General features: G+C 37.2%; 1 protein-coding gene across 1 annotated transcript; it reads left to right on the top strand.

Moving 5' to 3' along the window:
• The first annotated feature begins 1994 nt into the window (after positions 1–1994).
• On the top strand, positions 1995–26995 carry LOC131874206 (uncharacterized). The gene is made up of 6 exons (XM_059217470.1): positions 1995–2482; positions 3077–3146; positions 23530–24373; positions 24545–26364; positions 26451–26525; positions 26858–26995. Exons 1-6 carry the CDS (start codon positions 1995–1997, stop codon positions 26993–26995), a joined length of 3435 nt encoding a protein of 1144 aa, XP_059073453.1.

The following is a 26995-nucleotide window of genomic DNA, read 5'->3' as shown; positions in this document are numbered from 1 at the left end:
ATATATATATATATATATATATATATATACTGATTAAATTATTTACTTATTTTCAATAAATTAAAAATAAACAAATTAATAATGCGTATTTATTTATTTTTAGTAATCTTTCTTTTTTAAATTTATACTCTTCTTAATTATTTGTAAACATAAATCTAATGATTTATTCATAAAAGCTATATTTTAAAATTTGATATCTCTCACCTAATTAACATTTATTTATTTTATTTTATTTTAAATATGATATTAATTGTAAGCTCATATTTAAAGAGATGATTAATTTACCTCATTTAAAAAGCTATACGAAGAGTCGTGACCAGGGGAAGCTTGAGTGATTTATACTTACCCCGGCTATTTGATTGCAAGCAAATCAAATCACAGATATGAAGATCTACTCTTATCACGGTGTTGAAATCTCAGATGAATGTAATCTGAAAAGGAGACCAGTACGTTTAGCAGATTCAGAGAGTTTTCATGGCCATGCCATGTATAGAGTTTTCCCAAGAGTGGGGTTGCCTTACAAAGTTGTTGTTCCAATGCCCCCTGCTCCAACAGACGCTTCGCACAAACTCCAAAAGAAAACCTGTAGAAAAAATACTAAGACTAAAGCTGCCAAACCCAGTGAGCTCAAGAATAATGGCAAAGCTAACAAGAAGAAAAAGGCAAGGTCCCAACAACAACTGCAAGATGAAACAATTCAAGGTGAAGGGATTACAATGCTTGATCCTACCACACAATTTACTCATCATCCTCAACACCCAGAGGAATTGCATAACAGTTTTCAATATGGTTATAATCAGCCAACACAAGAAAATCCTTTACTTCAGCCTGGTTCTTTTACCAATCAATCCCAACAGGAAAATGCCAGCATGCATGACCAGTCACAGCCACTGCAGGAGGGTTTCTTTTCCCACTCTGTACCAATGAATAACCAGGAATACAATAACATGAGTTGTCCTTCTCAACCTCAAAAGCAATATGATCCCAACACTGTGATTACTTCCTATCCTTCCCAACCTCAGCAGCAATATGATCCCAACACCATGTTTACTCCCTACCCTTCACAAAATGAGCAGCAATGCTACTCCAATGATATGCCTATGACTTACTCTTCACACCCACAATGCAAGTATGACTATCCATGCAACCAGTCTTCTATGCATGTGCAGAGCCCTTTGGAGGAGAAGCAATCCAATTATCATATGACCCATCCTTCAAAGCAAGAGTCCCAGGACTTTATAAAGACCTCCTTGGACTTGGACAACTTCGACCAAATTAATTTCCAGGACTCATTCACTAGCATGCTTCAAGGAGATGATGATTTTGAGAATTTGTTTAACCTTGGTGATCTATTAGAAGGTGTTTCTGCCATTGCAGAGCCTGATTGTTTAAAACAATCCCAACCCAATCTCTCTTCATCAACTAACATTCCTTTGGAACATCAATATCAGCCTCAACCAGAACCAGAATATGAATATCAATCTCAACCTCAACATCCATCTCAACCTCAATCTCAACCTCAACATTTTGAGCAATACCCATCTCAACCTCAACAATTTGCGCTGTACTCATCTCAATCTCAACATAATGAGCAATACCCATCTCAACCTCAATGTCATCCTCAACATCCTGGGGAATATCCATCTCAACCTCAACATTATGAACAATGCCCATCTCAACCTCAATTTCAACAACGTGAACATCAAACCCTATCTAACACAAATTTATATGTTCAATGTCCACCTTTATCAGGCATTGTCCCGAGTCCGACTAAAACTCAAGCTCCATACTCTCTTCCTCAAAACAAACCCATTAGAGGTAAGGATAATGATAAGGGTAAAGGGAGCAGAGGCAGAGGCAGAGGCAGAGGTAGAGATAGAGGTAGAGGAAGTGCAAGTGCAAGTGGAAGTGGAAGTGGAAGAGGAAGAGGAAGAGGAAGAGGAAGAGGCAGAGTTCAAAATTGTGCTATAAAGGTAGCTATTGAAGAGTTCAAAATGCTGGAAAATGAAACAAATTTTACGAAGTTTAAGACCAGGGAGAGACCTAAACCTAAGAATTGGGACACTGATAATCAACCCCCAATTAAGAAGACAAAGAAATTAAATACAAACGTATTTTTGGACAGGAGTATTTGTGGTGATAGTATGCAAGGTCCCACACGTCTAAACCATTCAACAGATAATACTTGTAGAGCTGATAGTAATGCCTTCCTTCGCTCTCAAAGTGTGTGTCCCCAACACATCTCAAGTGAATTTAATAGCATTCTTGACCAAATACCTGGCTTTTCGCAAGGCACAAGAGGTGCTACTAGTAACTTCGATTCAGTAAACCAAGGGGGTGATTCAAATTTTCCAAAAACAGTTAAGTCTATAACCGGGGCTTCTAAGCATGTAGATGACAATGAAGCAGACAGTCGCCCTTACTCTTCCTTTTCTCCAAATGACGAGGACAGCAATGATAATAATGATGAATACAACCCTTGGTAACAATAGAAACCCCAAATAGGGGATCCAAAGAAACATTTTGACTAAAGATCAAGGTATGTGATTTCAAGGACATCGTATGATATTGTAGATGATCTACAACTACAGTTATCTTACACGCTGATTTGAAGGGGCTTCTTACAGAACAAAGAAATAAAAAACTATTTCATCCATCTTTCTGTGTTTCTTACCTAAAAATAATATACATGAGTACTTCAAAATAGCCATGCAACCAGTTACAAAAGTAGACTATTTCATGAGTTATTAAGAAAGATATTTAGTGTTTTTGAGCCCATATAAACAGGAAAATGTAGTGGGAATTTTTTATTTTAAAAATTCTAACCTTTCTGCTGCTATGCAATCTTTAATATCCATTTATAATCAGAATGAATTTAATGATGAACTGTCTATTATATTGAAAATATATATATAATTGTTTGAGCTTTCTATTACTTTTCCCTGACTTTGAACATCCCTCAAAAAATCTTTGTTTGAGTTCACTATATTGTGGATCCTGGCTTCTAAAGAACTTTCTTCATTAAAATGGCGCCCAATAATGATCTATTAATTAGTTGTCTGCAATGGTTTTATAGCTGTTTTATGGTTGCTGGAGATGGGGGATATAGGCAAGGGGAGGCAGAGGGGGTAGGAGTTAGAGAACCTGTAACAAAGAGATGCCAGGGTCATAGAGGTTATGATGTAATGTTAAAAGAGGAGATTCTAAGGATGTGACAACGGTTTATTCTGACTTGAAGTTTTAATCTTAGGAATCTGGTCCATACATACCTTGGAACAAAATACCATCGAAGAATGCTTTCAAAAGCATAATCCATAAAATGTCACAAATTTTAAGAAATAGTATATCATAGCTTAATAGTTTTAGGCACTTAGTGCTCTTAAGAGATTGTGTTGGAATAGTGTATCCTAGAATGATGGGGATATGTGGGATATGCACTATGACCTTTTTTAATGTCCACCCACCTCCTCAAACATTTTGAAACTATCAGTTTGGCTCCATGATGCATGAAAAAAAATTATGCTTGCTTACAACTTTTTGTTGAATGCAATTGATGCTTTTTGAAATATTTGAAAAATTATCATCATATTCAAATAGATTGGAGATTCAAAAATAAGAGAGAGGTTATTCTGGAGGGACACTTAAGTGACCTTTTAGGTTTAGACATAATATTTTTATGTGCCATGAATTTTAAGAAACGGTATGTCATAGTTCGGCGTTTTTTGACACTTAAGGCTCTAAAGAGAATAGATGAAATAGTATAGCACATAACAATTGATACACCTAGGGTATAAAATAAAACCTTCATAGGATTCAACCATCCACTCAAACATGTTGGAGCTACTAGTTCAACCCTATGGCACAAGTAACAAAAATTATGCTTGCAAGTGCACCTTTTTGTTGAATGCAAGTAATGTTTTTTGTGAAATTTAAAAATATTCATCACGGTCAAATAGATTGGAGATTAAAAAATATGCAAGAGATTGCTATGGATTTACACTACACGAACCTATAGATTTAGACAAAAAAACTTACAAGTGTCATGAATTCTAAGAAATAGTTCATCCTAGTTCAATAGTTTTTGGTACTTAGGGCTCTTAAGAGATTGCATCACAACCAGGAAGCTTGCAAAAATAAAGACACCTAAGGTATTAAAAATGCCTTTCCAAGCATTTAATTACTCACATAGATGTGTTGGCACTTTCATGTTAGCCCCACAACACATGAATTGAAATTTATGCTTGCTTGCAACTTTTTGCTGAATGAAATTGATGTTTTTGTATCATTTGAAAAATATATTCATACTCAAGTGACTTATAAATTCAAAAATGTGAGAAAATTTATTGTAGAAGTACCTTGTGTGACCCTATAGGTTCATACAAAATCTTTGTCGGTACCACTGATTTTGAGAAAAACTTTACCATAGTTTGACAATTTTTGGCACTTAGGGCTCTTAAGAGATTGTGCCTTAACAATGTGCCCCAGAACAATTGGGACATCTAGTGTACAAAACGGGACTAGTATTCACCCACCCACCTAGATGTGTTGGCACTATCGGTTCAGCCCCATGATGCACGAAACAAAAACTATGCTCGCTTGCAAATTTTTGTTTAATACAACAACCACTTTTTACAACATTTGAAAAATATTTTTAATAGTCAAATGAATTGGAGATTTAAAAATATGAGAGATGCCCTATGTGACCCTGTAGATTTAGAAAAACATTTGTAGGTGCCACTAATTCTAAGAAATATTGTCATAGTTCGGTCATTCTTAGCACTTAGGGCTCTTAAGAGATTGCACCAAAACAATGTAGCTCGAAATGATCAGGACACTTGAGGTACAAAATGTGATCAATGATTAGCTACACCAACTAGATGTTCTAATTTTCTATTGTTCCAATGGATGGTATCTTTAAAGAGAAATGTCATTTGTCTTCTAAGTTTGAGAATTTGGTTGATAATATCTTTTAGACATCCCAAATATTTCTTTCAAATATACAATAGATTAGAGGGTGTGATATTGAATAGGGTTGGACTAGGAATTAATTAGGTTGGTTCCCTAGGTTCTCATTTTGTGCTTAGGAACTTGATTATTGTTGTATTGTTTATCATTTATAACTTAGTTGTAGTTTTGTCATCCATTTTGGGATTCTTATACATCTTTTCAATAGTTGTATCTATTCTACAGGATTTGTTATCCCTCCAAAACAAAATTTATACAATTAAAAAATTTATATTTTTTTATAATATAATTTTAATTTTATTTTGAAAAGCAATGAACATGCACATTTAGAAAATTATTGCTTAAATTAGAAAAATGATAATAAAAAACATAAGACTATTGTAAATGTACTTAATAAGTTTGTAAATATTTATATAGTTGCATAAATATTTTTAAGGACATTAGAAAAAAAGAGAAAATAACTAAAGCACCCATCTTGACCAATTAATGAATTGAAAAAATAAATAGAATATTTATTAATTTTCATTATTACATGCAAGTAGGGATACCTAATTCTTTGATAAGAAAAATGACATTAAAGACACTACCATATTCATCTTTGAGTTCTTTGATTTATTTGTGGCTCTTAGACAATATTTTTGGTGAACATACATCTCTAACAAAATATTTAAAATATTAATGTCTTCTATATCATATCAATGACATTGGAAAGAAAGGTTAAAACCATATATTAAAAAAAATGCTTCGTGTGGTTTGGTCTAACAACACAACTAACCATTGTTCTTATTCCTCTAGCCACCATCAACAAGCCAATACAAAACATGGAGGCCATAATTTTTGAGGAGGGTAACCTCCCACTTACCAATCAAAAAATTTCATCCCAAGACACTCGAAATGTCAAGAAAAATAAGAATAGCATTGGATAAAGTTCTCATGGAATGAGAAAAATCATTTTCCTTCTATACTCATGTCAACCATAAATAACTACCCAATAATCTATGTCATTGATGACATTCCACAAATTCAAAACATTTCAAAAAAAAATTGCCAGAGTTGTTTGTGTGGTTGCCTTTTGAAAATAAGTTGGGCAGTTGATCTTCATGAGCCTTGCCTGCAAAATAGAAATCCATTTAGACTTAAAATCGAGGATATTTGTGCATTAAAGTAAGTGAACAAGGTTGAAGGTACTTGGCTATTTTTATTAAGAGGTGTTCTTTGTAGGAGAATGCAATGATTTTCATGAGCCCTATTTGCAAAATAGAAACTAGTTAAGAGTTTATATTGAGGGTATTTATAGATTAAGGTAAACCAGGGTTGAAGAAACATAATTGGACGATTTAATTGTTTTAGCATTCTTTTATTGTGAAGGCTTACCATGTCATTGGTAATATACTATAATATAGTGGAGGATACAATCTACTCTAAACAATTACGCTAAGTTGGACAAAATTTATTTATAGTCAATAGTTAGACCAAATTTATTATAATATAGTGGAGGGTACAATCTACTCAGAATAATTGCACTAGACAAAATTTCTTTATACTCAATAATTAGACAAAACTTCTTTAAAATAAATGTATTGATGGGTCTAATCAAATTTATTAGCCTTTATATCCCACCCCCTTTTCTTTATGACAAATTATGTTAAACCTACACATTTATATCCTAACTGTAAAGCTCTATGGAATCATCATCATTTTTATTGCAAATATATATTATTGAATACAACATATATGTATATTTTTTTATGATAACAAATAATATATCAAAAGACAAATTTATGTATAATAGAATTACAACTATTACTAATGGTTTTATTTGTTTTGACTAAATTTTGTCAAGGTTGTTTTGTTGAACTTGGTTTAATGGCGAGGTCCATGTTGTAGGCACCTAAATGATGTTAAGTTGAAATGGAATATATATATATATATATATATATATATATATATATATATATATATATATATATATATATATATATATATATATATATATATATATATATATATATATATATATATATATATATATATATATATAAGAAAGATAATAATCTAGATTTATAATCAGTTATACCCACTCATTCATTGTCTCTTATTTTTTAAGTTATTAGAAAAGATATTAATCACATTATAATAAGTAATCAACTTCCATTTTAATCACGTAATCCTACTTGTAGACACTTAAATTAATTATTTTAATTAATTTAACTCTCCCACATGATTAATTTATTTAATTATGTTAATCCTTATTCTTCTCAATATTAATTAAATTTATTTAATTAATATTGTCACTATAGTCCATAATTGATTTATTTAATAAATCAATTTTCCTTTCCTCTCCTAAGACAATCTAAAATAATAATTCTTAAATCACCCCTTTAATTAATTAATTAACCCAGGTGATTCCTATAAATCACCTTTTCCTAATCCATCATTAGCCTTATTAATTCTTCTAGAAGTCCTCTTAATCCCACTTACCATTATTCCTCTAATTTTTAATTGCCTCCACTCATTATCTCCCCTAGTCAAATCCTCCTAAAAATATCACTTGCTCTAATCCCACCTAATCCCTCTTCTAGTCTCTCTTCTAATGGGTTGCTAGTGGCTAGTCCCCATGATTAGCCACAAAGTCAACTCATTGTCCCCTCACTCAACTACCTTCCTTAAATGCTCTTTTCCTAACTGAATGTGAGATTTTCAAAAATCTCACACTCTTCTAGGTATCCCTCCACCCAAGGAATTTTTATTTCCTTTTTATTCCTCCAATCCCCATGCTCCCCTTTTGAAGAATTTTTAAATTCTTCCTCTCATCATTCAAGGAATATTTCTATTCATTTTGTCTTCCCTAGGTGCATTGGGAAGCCTTCCCAATAAACCTTGAGGAGTGTGGAGACAATAAACGCCTTTATGGCATATCGCTTAGACTCCACACTTGTCTTATCTACTCCTCTTGATCCATGTGTGGGCTCACATGCAATCTTGACCCTCCATCTTGAATCAATCCTAGCCCTCCATTTCCTCTCCTCTTCTTCCATAAATTGGAGACTCCACTCCTTCATTTCCCATCTCCAAATTAAGTAAGTCCATGCTGCCCTTTTGAGTCCAAGCAATCATCCAAGCACCCAAACTATAGTCAAAATTCCCCACATCCATCACTTAGCCATTCATTTTGCATACCCATTCCATCCTTAATCCATCCATCTCATCATTCCTTTAGCTATCGTGTGCACATTTGGAGAGCTAATCACATCTAATCAAGGAGCAAATCCAATCAGGTTGGAGAAGGGCGTTATTCCAACCTTATCCCTCTCAATCTGAGGAACAAGTGAATATTGGTAAAGGTATAATGGTGTTTGTTGTATTTATATGATGTTTTATGTGTATTTCCATTCAAACTAACCATATACCCTCAGCCTAGTTTTCCCTTGGTTCATTTTGGCATGCCCCGTAGGACCCATGTCCCTAATTTAACAATTTTCTTGAAGTTTTTGTGAGTTTTTAGTCGCAGGTACCTGAATAGCGCAAGCGATTGCAATTTGGTGCGAGCGATACGAGTTCAACGCAAGCAATATGAGCTTCGACGCGTGCACACACTTTTTAGCGCGTCCGGTATAAATTCAAATTTTTACTAGCCCGCCTTTTTACAGGCTTGTCAATTAGTGCGAGCATTGCGGGAATAATGCATCCGCCTGCAGCATTACTTAATATACTTTCTTGTTTTTGTTTTTGCACATTTTGTTTCTGTTCTATAATCAGTCATTTAAAAAACACATAAAAAGTAAAAAAACCTAAAAAATCAAAAAAAATAGTTAATTTCCTTATCTTGCCTTTTTTATTTTTCTAGAAATGTAGCTTTAGCATGAGCGCTCTGTGAGTAGTGTGGGCGCTTTGTAGAGATCATGTTTATTTTCAAAAAAAATGAATTTTCAAATGTTTGTTTAACCGCTAACCCCTTTTTTTTATTTTGGCGCGAGCGCACGCACTTCAGCACGACCGGCATCAAAGCAACGCGACTGCTCCAGGTATATTCTGCGTTTTTCTGCATTTTTTCATATTTTTCTGTATTTTCTATTTTCTATTTTCAGACCCCACTGCAATGTGTACACAGGCATTTCAATGCCTGTGCAGGCACTTCAGTGTTGGTCGTTTGCATAATAGCATGAGTGTTGTTTCTACAAAATTTTGTGTATTGATCAGATTTTTTGAGTTTTGCAGGTTCTACTCGATTGGTCCAAGGCATGGTCTGAGACTACTAACCTATGTTTTTGCAAAACGTTAGTCCAAGATTCCTCTTGTCAAAGAATTTATTGCTCAAACCATAAGACTACTAATTCGTTGTTTTGTAGGTTGCCTAAGGAGATACAAGCAAACATTGTGTCTTTTTAATTGTTTTCTTAGGCACTTAAATATAATTGGGTAAAAGAACTATTTTTTTTGTGTTTGAGGAAAGCATAGAGGTAGGAGAGTATGCTCTTGTCTATATAGACAACCTGAAATCCAGACCCTTGAAACTTTTCTAGTCTGCTTGCATGCTTTTTACCCTTAGCGGGCCTACCCTCCCGATTTGTCTAGCACACTCACACAAGCATTGGTGAGAGGGGAATGACCCAAGTGAGTATGGCTAAAACCCAAGCATTCCAACTCACTATAATAAATAGGCCTCTTGGGATGAAAATCTTGGAGTACGGAGCTATCTGAAAGTTTACTCTCATATTGGGCATTTTGTAGGGCCTTTAGGTCTCAATCACGCTTGCGTGACTACATCTTGCTTGGTACTTTGTTGGGCTATAGGCCTCAATCACGCTTGCGTGACTACAAAGGGTAGTCTTCGAACGAAAACCCTTACTAAAAGATCTAGGATTAGAAGCCACCCGGTTCACCTCCGAAAGGTGGATAATCTTTGTGCAAGGGAGATAGTAACTCCCCCAAGAGACTTTCCATATCGTGACCCCATTAGCGTTTGGAGTTGACTAATACAGCGTTGAGAATCCATTGCGTAAGACTCAACGGCCATATTCTAATTAGCTATTCGGTGTGTACCTGAGTGAGCAAGAAAAGGTTTTCCTCCTCAACCAACTTCCTAGGATAAATGTTATGCTTGATGTCTCTATTTGAGTCAATGGCTAATGTGTTTTCTTTGTCTTCTTGCCAAGAGTAGAATTAGTGTATCCAAGTCAACATCCTAGTCATCATAGTCCAAGTCTAAGTCACCTTTTTGTCACATTTTAATCCAAGTCAAGCATAATCCAAGTCGTAGTCCCTAATCATCCTTACGTCATGTCCTAGTCATAGCCAAGTCATGTCCTAGTTTTGTCCTAGTCATATCCTAGTCAAATTTTGAATCAACCTTAGTCAAGCCCAAGTCACATTCAAGTCCAAATTTTCCAACAAGTCAAACTACGTCGGAACTCCGCCCGCCTCATTTTTCATAAGCCTAAGTTGTACAAGCATCCTAAGAAGTCAATCCATCATCCAATCAAGAAGAATAAGCTCACACAAGCGCAACTCATTAGACGTCGAAAGTTTTGGTATACCAACCGCAAACTCTTTCTCAAACATAGGACCTTTTTGTACTGATATCACGATTATATCCATGGTCATAGCAGTGATGAACTAAGAGTCTGAGCTTTACACCAAGGATCTGGATTGTCTTTCAATACTAACTATCGTCAAATCGGGGTGGTCACATACCTTCATACAATTTTCCATCCAAACCTATCACTTATTGAATCATTTCAATATCAAGGATAATCTAATCATCAAGTTCTTCTAGTCATCACTATCATCCTTCTTTGATCTTTCATCATCAACCTTTTCTAAGGATTTAGCACATCAATCAATATTTAATCAATCGTCTTTGATCAAATCAATCCTCAATCAATCATCCTTCAATCAAATCAACCTCACACTAAGGTTGTATGCGTTGTGAAGTTATATTTAGACCTCATCCTTAATCAATTAATCATTTGGCCTTTGTACTTGGGAAAGAATCTCCCCCAAGTACCTTTGCCCCATCCTTTGAGTCGATCAAGACTCTTATCCTACGTCTTTATTTAGCTTTAGATCATTAGTCAATCTTTAGTAGAAAAGAGACTTTGATCATTATCCTAAGGTCTAAATTTTACCCAACTTGGTAGTTACCTTCCTTGTGGTTTCATCAACATCTCCCAAGTGTAATCCTCATCCAAGGACTAAGGTGCAATCTTAATCAAACTCGTGTCCTAATCCAAGGATCCCATCAATCAATCTATCTAATTTCATCAAATCCAAATTATATCAAAGTCCTCGCTAAGTCCTTTCATCAAAACTTTTCTTTCAACAAATATTTCTAAGGTTATTCTTGTATGGTTACAACTCGATCTCAAAAGGAAAAGATGGTCGAACAACAATATGGCATGTCGGACATTAGTGTCCTATATCAAGACCCTGCACAAGATCCTATGCAAAGTGTGCAACCCGACATCCAAGATCCCCAACCACAAAGGGACCTTAACATGGTTGATCAATATAACCTCTCCCCGGAAGTGCGAATGTTCCTAGAAGATTCATACAATCAAAAAATGACGGAGAAATTCATCTGACATAATCCTAGTGGTCTTCTAAAGACTCTTTTTGAAAATGGAGCCCGCCTTCCCCCTAATTTTGATAGATTTATTCTCGATCAACAACCACAAGGAGACTTTGCTCCTACTCACATCGTCACACATATCCTTCAACCTCAATCAATCGCACCCCCACCTATCATTCAACCCCAATCAATAGTGACTGCGGTATCCATCCCCGTGGTTTCCATTCCACCTTCTTCCTTCTTAACATCCATGCCAATATCCAATCCAATCACATCTATTCTCCAACATGCTTCTTTGCCATCTTCTTCTACCCAACCACATGTCTCTATCTCACAATCCTCCATTCCTCTCAACAATGTCGCTAACTTCATCCATGCTTCTCTTCCTCCCGTCACAGCAATTTGCGGGTCACAACCAATTGTCACTCAAGTTCCCGTTACATCGGTCATCATGTCTCACATTCCCGCTTCTTCATCATATTAATACATTAGTGGTGGTGGTACACCTTCCATGACTCATCTGATATTAGGGGCAAACAAAATCCATCATGTACAAAATCCGCAACAAGATATCATCAAGGAAATCCAGGACATGAAAAACATCATCAAAAACATGAAGGAAGGGACTAACAAAATAAAATTGTATTCGTTTGAGGAATTTTTTCCTTGTCCTTATGACCTGACGATATCGGTTGCAACTTATCCACCAAGGTTTGAGATGCCTAAGTTCACGAAGTATGAGGGCCAAGGGGACCCCCGAGACCATGTTCGTGAGTTTCATATCCTATGCCAAGAAGTCTCCTATAGTGATTTATATCTTCGTAGACTCTTCCCTAAAAGTCTCACGAGAGACGCTCTTGCATGGTTCTCATCCTTGCCTCGAGGTTCTATCACCTCCTTCCCGGACTTGGTAAAAAAGTTTGTGACCCACTATGCCTATAACATTGTCAATGATGTTTCTATGACGGACCTTTGTAACACAAAATAGAGGCCTGGAGAAACTTTTGCTAATTCCTTGCAAAGGTGGTGACACCTTATCAAGAAATTCCAATTGGATATGCCAGAATAACATCAAATTGAATTATTTCAAAAAAATATGGTGCTCAAACTATCAAAACCCTTGACATCTCAATGCATAAAGTATTTCCAGAAGTTGGTTGACAAGGGCCTATCCCTTGAACGTGTCTTGTTAGAGGAAGGTACCCTAAAGCATTATCAAAAACCAAGTCAACATTCCTCCTCTTATCACAATGACAAATGGAAGTTTTGGTCTAAAAACAAGAACGTAGTCAACGATGGTGTTACTAATACAAAACGGGTTCAGACCATGGCCGCTCCTCCAAAGTCCACCACCACTAATCGCCAATTCAATACTCATCAAAACAATCAAAATCAATCTCAAAGGCCTTCCAACAATGTTTCAGTCCAAGGGAGACCACCCCAATCTAAAAATCAGGCTCTAAGAGAGTATACTCCCCTTGTTGAGCCCATTGAGATTGTGTTCCAAAAGCTTGTCCAGGCGGGTGCAATCGTCTTTCCAATAACTCGCTTGTTTGATCCAAATCAACCTAAACCTAGGTGGTACAATGAGAATGTGATTATCATCGTATCAAGAGGCATGATACACGAAAGTGTATGAAACAGAAGAACTACATACAAGAGCTCATTGATAGGGGTGATATTGAGGTAGAAACAACAAAACCTGGTAACAATAATGACAAACTCAAGATGTACCAAGAACCTTTCCTGAAGCATGTCAAAGGCAAGGGCTCATCATCTAATGTCATGAACTATGATTATACCAATCATATAATGGGCTTTCACTTTTTAGTGGGTCGCATTGAGCCTACAGATAACCATGTCAATGTCATCACTATCCAAGGAGTTAACCCTCCCCCTTCCCAAAGCAAACCTAGGATCACTATCCAACGTGATCTTGCCTTGTCTCAACCAGCAAGAAGACCTAACCCTGCCAAGATAGTCATTCAAGACACCACACCTTCCGCTTCCCACTCTCAGAATGACTACAATGTAACTACCCATCGTGGGAGAGTAACTGTCCAAGGAGCCCCTCCTCTGCCAAACCCGCCCCCCATGTCACCCACCCGCCGATATGATCTCCTTGACCATCTTTGGAAGACCCCCACACAAAAATCCATCCTAGAACTCCTCAAGACCTCCCATGTCCACAAGGATATTTTGGAACAAGCCCTCCTTGATTTGTGTGTCCCCAACAACATCAATGCTTCCTAATTCCAAGCCCTCATTGGAAATCTCGCTACCTAGCAACACCTTGTTTTTACCTCCAATGATGCTCCTGAAGATGAGGACCATAACAAACTATTTCATATTGAAGCCCTTATCCAGAAACACAAGGTTAAACGCATCTTAATAGATGGTGGATCGAGACTCAATCTTTGTACATATAAGTTAATAAAGCAATCGAGGCTTTCTGAGGACCAGGTTGATACGTCAGGAAGAATCGCAATCAAAGCTAATGATGATGCAGAAAGGATTTCTAAAGGAATTATTACCTTGCCTCTTTAAGTGGGCCCTCTTACGATTGAGACCCCTTGCCAAGTTTTGTATCTTGATCTCCCCTATAACATCCTCCTCGGACGCCCGTGGATTCATTCCCTTCAGGTCATTCCTTCCACTTACCATCAATGCATCAAATTTACCTTCAATGGTAGAGAGATCACTATCAAAGGTGGTCCACAACCCTTTCAATATTGCAATCTCTTAGAGGGGAAGCATCTATATCATTTCCCATTGAACAGACCCGCTCCATCTCCCCCCCCCCCCCGATCCAACGCATCTAAAGTCGCCTCCACCTCATCTCAAACAGAGCCCAAAGTCAAGATGCTAGACAATGGCTATGGAGAATACAAACTTGAGGATGTCTTACTAATAGGCAATCTCCCCTTATCTCCTAAGTCATCTGGTAAGCCCAAAGAAATCAAAAAAGATCAGAAACTCATTATACAATGTAAGGATACTACCTTTAAACAATGGGGTCCACTTTATGACGAAAGTCTTGAGATAGATGTTTCTTCATGGTTGTACCAAGAAGAAGACGAAGATCCAGCAAAAATACCCGAGAAGATGTATCCAAAAGTATCAACCATATTGGAGAAGATGGGTTATAAAAGACACGGCCTGGGGCTGGAAGAGAAAGGAATCAAAGCACCAATAAATCCCATCTCATACAAATATAACAGGGCCTTGGGTTATACTCCAGTGCCTAAGATCACTATCACTGGTACCCCTTCAAGTCCTTCTTTGGATGTCAAAGACTCTGATGAAGAGGAGTTCCATGAAATGCCTTTTGAATACGAAGATGCCATCTTCTTTGATACCCACATCAACACCATCACCCCCATAACCCCTTCTTGCACCCAAAACAGATCGAGTGCAGGTATACTGTTGATCACACCCCAAGGAGATTGCATCTCTAAATCATACAAGATAGCCTTTGCATGCACCAACAACATCATAGAATATGAAGCACTGATCACTGGACTCTGTTTGGTTATCCAATGAAAGATATTGGAATTACATGTCTATGGTGATTCCCAACTTGTCATTAAACAAGTCAATGATGAGTATCAAAAAAAAGATGACAAGCTTATTCCTTATCGCAGTATGGTTGATCAGATTCCACGTACCAACAACAAAGTTGCAGATGCAATGGCCACGATTGGTTCCCTCCCTCAGATGTCGGCACACAGTAAAAAATGTGAGTTTTTGGTCGAGCAACTCTTCATATCGGCATATGACCTACCAAAGTCTGAAATGGTGTGCATACTTGTTGGTCCTGAATCCCCTTGGTATCAAGAGACCTTCACTTACCTAAGAGATAGCACCATTCCCCCACACCTCACCAAAACCCAACAACAAACCTTTATTCGTTGATGTGCTCCTTATACTATCCTTGGTGACACCCTATTAAAAAGGCATTTCAATGGTTCCCTCCTAAGGTGTCTAGACAAACAAGAGGTTGAAAGGGCACTATGTGAAGTGCATAAAGGTATCTGTGGTGCACACTCAAGTGGTCTCACTTTGGCTAAGAAACTCTTGCGAACGGGGTACTACTAGCCTACAATGGAAGTAGATGCATATAATTATGTGAAGAAATGTATCCCCTTCTAGAAGCATGGCGACAAGATTCACGCTCCATCACAAGATCTGTAGCCTTTTATCACACCTTGGCCCTTCTCACAGTGGGGACTCGATCTCATTGGGAAAATTTGTCTGCATCCACGCAAAACCACTTCATTATCTCATGACATTCTTATCCATATTCCTCATTTCCTCCCCCTCCCTAGCGCTCGTGCCAAACCCATGGTGCTCGCGCTATGCTACAGTCCTTCGCGCTAAACCACCTTGATTTTTGACCTAGCCCCGATCGGCACGGGCGCTCGCGCCATGTGCCCTTTTTCCCCTTCCCAAACCTAACCCTAACCTAAACTAGTGTGGGCGCTTGCGCCAAGCGCGTTTTCCTACCCCAAAACCCCCTAGGGTCCATATTTACCTGTGTGCGCTAGCGCTAGTCACCAACGCTCGCGCCACCTTTGGGGTGTGCACGCCAAAACAGTGATCAACATGTCCGCCCCGTTAGACTTCTAAGCATGTTTTTAGCCCTAAATCTACCCTAAATCTATCAAATCACAAAGGAGGTTAGTGGTACGTACCAGTGGTCCATAGCGGGCGGGCCTCTTGTAACGGTGAACCCTCTCGAAGCAATGCTCGTGTGTTGGAATGCGGTCCATCTTTTATTCTGCTCTCTAAGCTCTGATATGCTACAATGCTTATGTGTGACAATGACCCTTCATTGGGCCTTATGTGGCTTATATGGGCCCCCTCGCGGGCCCACTCTCATCGTTTCCTTCCTTGTTCCATCTGTTTTCGTATTTCCTCAATCATTTCTCTTTCGCTTTCTCATTCACTCGTCATTTTTCCTCCTTCCTTCTTTTTCCAAGAATTTTCTACTATTTTTTCTTCAAAAATTCCAAAAAATTCTCGAGGGGGCATACACCACCTACGCTTTACACCGGAGCATCCTTTTTCTTCTATCTTTTATCCATCGCCAAATTTTGCGTCTATGTAAAAGAGGGGCAAAATGTAGACACTTAAATTAATTTTATTAATTAATTGAACTCTCCCACATGATTAATTTATTTAATTATGTTTTTATTAAAAAAGAAGCGTTAACTAGGGCGCTAACCCTTGACAAAAAGAAACATCAAGAGAGATGATGTTGGAAGAGAACCACAGCCCACATGCAGAAAGGAACAAACACAAGAACCTAACCAACCAGGGAACAAACCCCACTCAAGGGTGGGACGGACCACCCAAACCCCCACGAGGGGGGTATGGGGTAGGGGAGAAGACTTCCCCTTACGCCTACGAGCAACCATAGACCAGGCAATGCTAAGATCCACCGGAAGGGCCCCCGCAGGATCAACAACGCCCGTGACAGCAGAAGGATAGAAGAGGGTCATAGGGGGCTGCAAAACAGCAACAGCAACAGGCTGTGACAGAACGATAAAAGAAGAAGCAGATCCAGCAGTAGGGGAGGGCTACAGGAGAGGAGAAGCGGAAGTGGGGACCTCCGGAGACGAGGCCACAAAAACATCAGTAGGAGCAACATGAGTCGTGGGGGGCACAACATCATCCTCATGGGAGGAGCCAGCAGACACAGAATCCGTAGCAATAACTACTAAGTGGTCAATAGTAGCCTTCTTCTCAATATTAATTAAATTTAATTATGTTAATCCTTATTCTTCTCAATATTAATTAAATTAAATTTAATTAATATTGTCACTATAGTCCAATAATTTATTTATTTAATAAATCAATTTTTCTTTCCTCTCCTAAGGCAATCTAAATTATTTTTTCTTAAATCTCCCCTTTAATTAATTAATCTCAATTAATTAATTAACCCAAGTGATTCCTACAAATAACCTTTTCCTAATCCATCATTAGCCTAATTAATTCTTCTAGAAGTCTTCTTAATCTCACTTACTATTATTCCTCTAATTTTAATTGCCTCCACTCATTATCTCTCCTAGTCAAATCCTCCTACAAATCCCACTTGCTCTAGTCCCACCTAATCCCTCTTCTAATCTCTCTTCTAATGGGTTGCTAGTGGCTAATCCCCATGATTAGCCACAAAGTCAACTCCTTGTCCCCTCACTCAACTACCTTAAATGTTTTTTTCCTAGGTCAATGTGAGATTTTCAAAAATCTCACATTCCTCTAGGTATCCCTCCACCTAAGGAATTTTTAATTCATTTTTATTCCTCCAATCCCCATGCTCCCTTTTTGAAGAATTTTTAAATTCTTCCTCTCATCATTCAAGGAATATTTGTATTCCTTTTGTCTTCCCTAGGTGCATTGGGAAGCCTTCCCAATAAACCTTGAGGAGTGTGGAGACAAGAAATGTCTTTATGGCATATCTCTTGGACTCCACACTTGTCTTGTCTACTCCTCTTGATCCATGTGTGAGCTCACATGCAATCTTGATCCTCCATCTTGAATTAATCCTAACCCTCCATTTCATCTCGTCTTCTTCCATAAGTTGGAGACTCCACTCCTTCATTTTCCATCTCCAAATTAAGTAAGTCCATGCTACCCTTTTGAGTCCAAGCAATCATCCAAGCACCCAAATTATAGTCAAATTTCCCCCCATCCATCACTTAGCCATTCATTTTGCATACCCATTTCATCTTGTCGGCATTTGATGAACCGGTATGTTGGCACATGATGATATGATAATAATGTATGTTGGCATTGATGTCAATAAGTATAAGTGAACCGGTATGAAGATTGGAAGAAGTTGGTGAACCGGTGCCAGGGTTTCAATAAGTGTGAGTACCGGTTGGTAGTCTCCGCTCTAGGATTTCTGGTTTGGCAATCTAGCTTGTGTGGTGCAACCGATGACATTTTGTGATGAGTTAGCTAAGAGATGAGGATGAGATCGAGATGCCACATCAATTTTGCATGCATGAAGGATTTCCTTGAGGATCTTGCATGTGAAGGATCAACTGCATTAAATGTCTACCTCGAGAATGAACATTCTTCCTAGCGGTATGAGAAGAAAGCGTGATGGGTTACTGATTTCTATGTGCGGTGAAGAATGGACAATACAGAATGACTTGTGATCTATTAGAGATTGTTTCCTTCTATGTAAAATGTTTGGACGGTCAGGATTGGACTGCCTATAATTGTAAACCTAAATGATTAGGGGTTAGGGTTTATGCTACCGACCTAATTGTTGTCTATAAGGTCGATGATGTTTGTTATTGTAAGTTGTTGGAAAATGTTGTGTGTGTATTCGAGTGATGAGATACTTGCCAGACCATTGAGTGGAAAATTGCAGAGTGTGATTGCAGAGTAGAGGAACTGAAAAGGATCTGCCTTAGCATATAGTGTTGGTATCAGATCAGAGTTTTACCTGTTGTCTTCTAACCATTTCAACAGAAGGAAAATCCCTTTGTCGGGTAGCTTTAACAGGCTTATTGTAAATCCTCTAACTAGGTGACTCAAGATCATTGAGTTCTTTAAATCCTCTAGCAAGGTAACCTTTAATAGGGTATATAGCCATCCCTTAACCGGGTGATCTTTAACAGGATCGGTTCCTAGCAGAACCTTATTGTAAAATCTTTAACCGAACTAGGCTCCTAACAGAGCGAGCTTCAAAAGAGTTCAAAAACAAGCTTGTGGGTATTCATCCCCACCGTGGTTTTTCCCATTTGGGTTTCCACGTGAAAAATCTGTGTGTCATGAGTTGTGCATTTTTTTCATGTGATGATTGAGTATTCTTTGTTTAAGTGGTTATGCATGCAGAGCTAATGGTTATGGTATTATTGGTATACCACATGCATATGTTTATGGGTGAAGTAGTTATCAAGTGTTGAATGTATTTGAAGTATTAAGCTTTACTGGTTTTGACTGTCTGAAGTCTTACTGTGTTTAACCGGTATTGCCATGGTTAAGTTCAGTAATGAAGACAACCGGTTAAAATTGTTTTAACTTGATAAGTTGTAGAGAAGTTTTTGTATGTACTGATTCACCCCCCCCCCCCTCTTAGTACCAGTTAGGGTATTGGTTATACATCATTATTCATCACATCCTTAATCTATCCATCTCATCATTCCTTTAGCTATCGTGTGCACATTTGGAGAGCCAATCACATCTAATCAAGGAGAAAATCCAATCAGGTTGGAGAAGGGCGCTCTTCCAACCTCATCCCACTCAATCCGAGGAACAAGTGAAGATTGGTAAAGGTATAATGGTGTTTTTTGTATTTATTTGATGTTTAATGCATATTTCCATTCAAACTAACCATATACCCTCATCCTAGTTTTCCCTTGGTTCACTACTAATTTAGTGGGTTTAATCCAAAATTACAAGAATAATAAAAATTAAGCTATGAATGCTTCTTATAAAGGTAGAGGAATTTTTGTTTTCTATTTTAATACTTAAAATTATTATACTATCAAATTTAAAAACACGTTTGTATTCATCAATCTTTTTAATTTTTTAATGTATATTGTTTATATAAATTAAATTGAAAATTTTGCAAATAATTTTCTACTATAAATAAGATTTCAATAAAATAAATTTTAATCTTAAATTGTTTGATATATATAATTTAATACTAAATTTTACAATTTAATATTTTTATAAAATTAAACTTAAAAACACTTTGATTTAAACTAAATTTTATGAAAAACATAAAACATAATTAATATAAGTTTCAAACTTCTTCCTTTCTCCTTATGCTTTGTTATATGTTTGGTAATTTGGCATTGTATTTTAGATCTTTAATATATTGGGATGTCTTATATTCTAGCTATTTTTGTAAATTGAAAATAAGTAATAGTCTTATAAATAATGGTGTTCTTAAGTAGGAGACATTTTCCACAGCAAGTCAAATTGTGATATTGCTATCAAGATTCAACTGTGTAGTTTTCGAGTCAAACTCATTGACCCATGATTCATGAGTATTGGTTCACAAGAACCCATCTCTCATGAGAATGAATGGTACACTTAGCACTCATTGCATCTAGGTGATGCTCACATAAGTGAAGCATTAGTCCTTCACGGGAGGTCACCCATACTAGTACTACTCCAACTTGAGCAACATTAATATCAATTTAATTTATGTGGTAGTGTCAACCATCATTTTTAAGGCTCAATCTTCAATGAGAGCTTTACATCTCAAACTTGAAAAAGAAAATTTTAGCCGCTCTGTACTATGGTCTTGCATAATTTGTGTCTCTGCAACATTGCTATAGCTTTTGAAATAATTCTTGAATTCCTCTCTGAAATTACAAGAAGACAATTAGAAATACAGAATGCCTAATAATCTTAAGAATCTGATTGGAGTAGTATTGGGGTGGGTGACCTCATGGGAAGGACCAATGCTTCACTTTTGTGAGCATCACCTAGATGCAATGAGTGCTAAGTGTACCATTCATTCTCATGAGAGGTGGGTTCTTGTGAACCACTACTCATGAATCATGGGTCAATGAGTTTGACTCGAAAACTACACAGTTGAATCCTGATAGCAACATCACAATGGTGTTCTTAGCAAGTTTTGTATGCTAAAATTTGGCTAGTTATGTTATGTTTGCTTTGGTTTTCACCAACAGCTAAGGGACCAAAGACAAAGAAACTCTTTGTTGGTGGCTTGCCCACTTCATTTTCTAAATGCAATCATCACATAGAAAAACCTCACTACATAGAGAATGCTTTCTTTATAGTAAAATTGTTCATTTGGTAAAAAATCGGATTCTTAAGATTATTAGGCATTCTGTATTTCTAATTAACTTCTTGTAATTTCGGAGAGGAATTCAAGAGTTATTTCAAAAGCTATGGCAATGTTGCAAAGGCACAAATTATGCAAGACCATAGTACTGAGCAACTAAAATTTTCTTTTTCAAGTTTGATATGTAAAGCTCTCATTGAAGATTGAGCCTAAATAATGATGGTTGACACTACCACATAAATTAAATTGATATTAATGTTGCTTGAAACCTATATTAAAGGTCACTAATGGTTGGCATTCATCTCTTCACTTGTGTTTTCAAAATCATTTTTAAATGTATCATAATTTCTTCCTAGAATAAACCTTAAACTATTCACTATTATTGATTAAATAATTTAGAATATCTATATAATTATATAAATATTTATATAATATTTATTAAAAAAAAAAGTTTTTTTTGTCTCAAGTAATTTACTTATTCTTACATGTTATTTAACATGTATAAAAAAATAAAATTATTTTTTTAATTAAATAAAAAACTAATTACATTATAAGTAATTTAATTAATATTGATTCTATATAATTGTAAATTTATAGTACATCAAAAAAATATTTTAAAAAAATAAAATAAATAAACAAAAGAAAAATGAAGATGAGAAATGAAAATAATGATTGGCTTCAATGTTTACACACAAAGTAAATAGGATAAATTTTACATTCACAATTAAAGACAAGTTTTCAAATTGAAATATTAAAAGCTCAAATTCAATTCATGCTAATAATAAATTTTATTTCTATATTTCAAAAATATATTCTAAATATATATATATATATATAAGAATATTTTCAATATTTAAAAAAAAAATTATACTCTTGTAAATAATAAATTATTTTTACAACAAATATTTATAGTTTACTAATAATCTAAAGTAAAAGGGGTCGCAAGCCTAAGCATATTAAGACCAAATTGTCGCAAGCCTAAGCATATTAAGACTAAATTAGAAATCGATGCGGGAATTCAATCAACTATTCTTTCCTCTTTGGAGACTTCCAGAAAGAAAAGATCAAAGAAACCCTTTAGTCCACCTCTCACAAGAGCCTTAGCTACTAAACGAAGTCTGCATAAGGTTTTTTTGGTTGGATTGGTTTCTCCAGTATCGTTGAATATTTCGAGGGGATTTGATGCTTCCCCTCAGGCCCAATGAAGATTATATCATGGAATGTTAGGGGCTTAAACGCCCCTAACAAACGATGCTTGATTAAGTCACAATTAGACTTAATGAAGTGTGATCTGGTGTTGTTACAAGAAACTAAGCTAAATCTGTCTTCGGCTGATAGGTTATTTTCCTCTTGGAAAGTGTGGAATTTTTGCTCATCTCCCTCTTCTGGGGCTTCGGGTGGGCTGGCAGTCCTTTAGAAAGATTCAACTCTACATTTCTCATTAATTGCTTCCTCATCCAATTGGATGCTTGGGCTAGTTAAGAGCAGGTTGTCAAAGTTAAAATTCTGGTTATTTAATGTGTATGGTCCATCGGGGGTTCTAGAAAAAAGAACACTTTGGAATTACTTGGTTTCTCTTGCCACTCCTCTGCGGAATGTTTTTCTGATTTTTGGGGGAGATTGTAATGCAATTACTAGTATGGATGAAAAGGTTGGGGGAATCATCCCTAATAAGCATGCTATGTCAGACTTTTGCAACTTCATTCACTCCTTGAATTTGGTTGATTGTAAACCTCTTAATGGGTCATTTACATGGACTAATGTGCGTAGGGACTTTTGCCAAATTTCGGAAAGACTGGATCGTTTTATGGTTTCGGATAATTGGTTCAATTCGGGTCAGGATTTTGTGTCCTCAATTCTCCCCTTTACTGGCTTTGATCATTTCTCTATTCAGTTTTCTATTTTCGAGGATAGGGCTCCTAGAAAGTTACCTTTCAAGTTTGAGCCAATGTGGTTTAGGGACCAATCGTTTTTGCCTTCCTTAAAACATTGGTGGTAGTCAGCTCCATTTTTTCCTGGGTCGCGGATGTTTCAGCTTGTTAAGAAACTGGGCTTTTTAAAGTCAAGGATTAAGGATTGGAATGTGATGCATTTTAAGAATATTTTTGGTGAAAAGGCCAAGATTCAGGAGGAAATTGAGTAGCTTAATGAAAGCATTGTTGCTTCAGGATTGTGTCCTGCAATATATGATAAGCTAAAGTTGTTGAACCTGCAGTTGAGTGAGACCTTGGCTAGGGAAGAATCTTATTGGAGACAGAAGTCTAGGGATCTTTGGCTTTCTGAAGGCGATCGAAATACTAAATTCTTTCATTCCTCTTCTAATCTCAAGAGACTTCATAGTCGAATCTCTTGTATTCACGACTCTAATGGTAATACTCTAATAGATGAGGATGATATAGCCCCTGAAGCTGTAAGGTTCTTTAAGTCTCTTCTTTCAGTGGAGCTGGTGGTGGTTGATGATGAGTTTGTAAATTCGATCCCCCCTTTAGTTTCCCCTGAGGATAATAGGTTGCTTATGGCCCCCTTTTCGTTGGCTGAATTGAAAGAGATAGTCTTTTCCATGCATCCGAAAAAGGCTCCGGGTCCGGATGGATTTACGGCCTTATTCTTTCAGAGATGTTGGGATTTTATTGGAAACGATTTGTTGTTAACCTTGGAGGAGTCTAGAAGGAATAGATCGATCTTAAGAGAAATTAATACTACTCTTATAGCTATTATTCCAAAAGTAGATAATCCTACCTCTTTTTCGGACTTTCATCCAATTGCCTTGTGTAACACCTTATACAAAATCTTTACTAAGGCAATTTCGATTAGGCTGTCTAAACTCCTTCCTCGGATAATTTATTTGGAGCAGGGTGGTTTTGTGCCTGGATGGGAAACTCCTGAAGGTGCTATTGTAGCGCATGAAATCCTGCACTCCATATCCCAGAAAAAGGTCCCAGCAATGATTCTTAAACTAGACATGCTTAAAGCCTATGATCGTGTTAATTGGCAGTCCCTGGTGGCGGTCTTGTATCGTTTTGGGTTTTCGCATAGTTGGGTCAAGTGGGTCTTTTCATGTATATCCTCTGCTCGCTTTTCAATTTTGATTAATGGTTCTACCTCAGGCTTTTTTGCTTCCTCCCGGGGAATTAGGCAAGGAGATCCTCTATCCCCTTTTTTGTTTATTCTTTTGGCGGAAGCATTGAGCAAGGCTATATCTAATGCTATGGCTTCGGGTCTATGGTCAGGTATCAGAGTGGATGGCCTCCCTTCTTCACAATCTCATTGTTTATTTGCTGATGATACACTTCTGTTTGGGATGGCTTCTATGAGGGAAGCTCGAGTTATTAAGAAAATTATTTATGATTACGCTGCCTTTTCTGGTCAAAAGGTTAATAATCAGAAGTCCAAAGTCTTTTTTGTGAATGTCCCCACATTAGTTCGGGACAATCTTGCCTGCTTTTGGAGCTTTCATGTTGGGACCTTTCGCTGTATGTACTTGGGCATCCCTTTCTTTTTGGGTTTGGATAAGACCTCCTTTTGGGATAAAGTAGTTCATTCTATTACCTCCAGAATTACCTCCTGGAATCATAAGTGGCTAACAATGGCTGGTAAGATCCTTCTAATCAAATCAGTGTTGAGTGTCATTCCTACATACTTGATGTCTATCCTGCAAGCGTCTTCTCAAGTCATTAAGAAGATTAAGGTTTCCCTCAAGACGTTCCTTTGGAGTGACAACTTAGGAGGACAAACAAAGATCCCTCTTCTTGCTTGGGATAAAATATGTCGTCCCAAGGAGGTGGGGGGTGCGGGTATCCGCGACCTAGTTATTCAGAATAAAGCATTAGGGGCAAAATTGATTTGGAAGTTATATGCAAACCCCCAGAGTAAATGGGCTTCCGTCATGCTCGCCAAGTATTTAAGGGGAGCACCCAGCGAAAGGATTTTTACTGCAACATCCCTTCCGAAGGGCTCTCCGTTTTGGAACTTTTTGATTTCTTGTAGGGAGGTGATCTTACCACATTTATCTTGGGTGGTCCATAATGGGAAAAAGGCTCGTTTTTGGGATGAATTTTGGAATGGGCATCCTGCTCTCTCAACTATTCGTGACTGGTCCCCTTTACCGGATATTTTGTCGGATCTTTGGGGACCTTTTGTTGCAGATTATTTCAACATTGTCACCTCAGGTCCATGTTTAGTGGCTAAATGGAAGGATATCCCTCCCCTGTCTATTAATAATGATATTATTTTAGCTTTTATAGAAGAACTTCATAAAAGACCTTTACTTTCCCATATGAAGGAGGACTCTTTGGTTTGGGTTAAAAATGCTACAGGTTCCTATTTAGTTAAAGAGGGGTACAATTCTTTGGTTCAGGCCCCCTTGCCATCTTGTTGGCCTACTAAGCTTTTCTGGCATCCTGCTTGTCTTCCAAAGGCAGGGGCTTTTGCTTGGTTGGCAGTCCAAGATAAAGTCCTTACTGGAATGCAGTTGGATAGACTTGGGATTACAACAGTTTTTCCTTGTGTTTTCTGTGGTTATTGTATGGGATCGATGGATCATCTTTTCTTTCTATGTCCTTTTGCCTTTGAGTGTTGGTATTGGTTGTTTGATATGTTAGGATGGTCTTCTGCTCTCTGTCCAAATCTACTTTCACAATTTATGTCATGGCCCTTGTTGTTTCCCTCTTCGTTCTATTCATCTCTTTGGGTTGTCGCTCCATCTCTGCTGATTTGGAATCTTTGGCTTGAAAGGAATTCAAGAATCTTCAAACATAAATCCTCATCTTTGACAGTCATAATTGGTAAAATTCAAGCTTCCATTAGTGAAGTGGTGCTTGCTTTCATTCATAGAAATTTAGATCATCTCAGGTCCTTTTCTCATTGGGATAATTGGGTCACTTGGCGATGGTCTTTACTTCATTTGATGCCTTCTCATGGGGTTATAATAGATGGAGTATCTTCGACTCTTAAGCGCAAGATGGCTAAATGGAGTCCTCCTCCTTTTCCTTCATTCAAACTTCAGTTTGATGGGGCCTCTAAGGGTAATCCGGGGAGGTCTGGGGTTGGGGTAATATCTTTGATCACTCCTCAAAGATCATCAAAGCAGTGGGTAAATATATTGGTCATGCCACTAATAATGTGGCTGAGTTTCAGGCCTTATCCTTTGGACTTGATCTTGCTCGTTCTTTAAACATTAAGGACATTGTTATTGAAGGTGATTCAATGTTGGTATTTCAGGCGATTGCTAGAAAAAAGTGTCTCTCTTGGCACTTGCAGTATTTTTTAGAGCACATTCTCCTTCAACTAAATGGATTTTCCACTTTCTCTATTTCTCACTGTTTTAGAGAAATTAATGCTTTCACGGATTTCCTTGCAAACAAGGCTGTTGTTGAGGGTGCTGATCATATAGAATTTGCCCCTTCGGATTTTCCTATCTCTTGCATGAAAATTCTCTCTTAATAGACCTTTCATTCAGAAACTTCCTTCATTCCCTATTCTTGGTGTGGTTGTCCTTTTCTTTATTATATTCCGGATGAGGGACGAGTTATTTGGTGGTGCAGATGGCTCCTTTCTCTGCTTATTATATGGATGGGCATATGTTTGCTAACTATTCTTGTGTTGTCAGGACTACTTTTACTTGGTTCCCTTCTGGCTGTGGGTTTGTTCTCTGTAGGGCCTTGGAGTCATGCGATGCATAG

Source organism: Cryptomeria japonica, chromosome 3 (genome assembly GCF_030272615.1).
Source record: "Cryptomeria japonica chromosome 3, Sugi_1.0, whole genome shotgun sequence".
Taxonomy (NCBI): domain Eukaryota; kingdom Viridiplantae; phylum Streptophyta; class Pinopsida; order Cupressales; family Cupressaceae; genus Cryptomeria; species Cryptomeria japonica.
The sequence above is the reverse complement of the archived record's forward strand: the minus strand, read 5'-3'. Positions and strand labels throughout refer to the sequence as shown.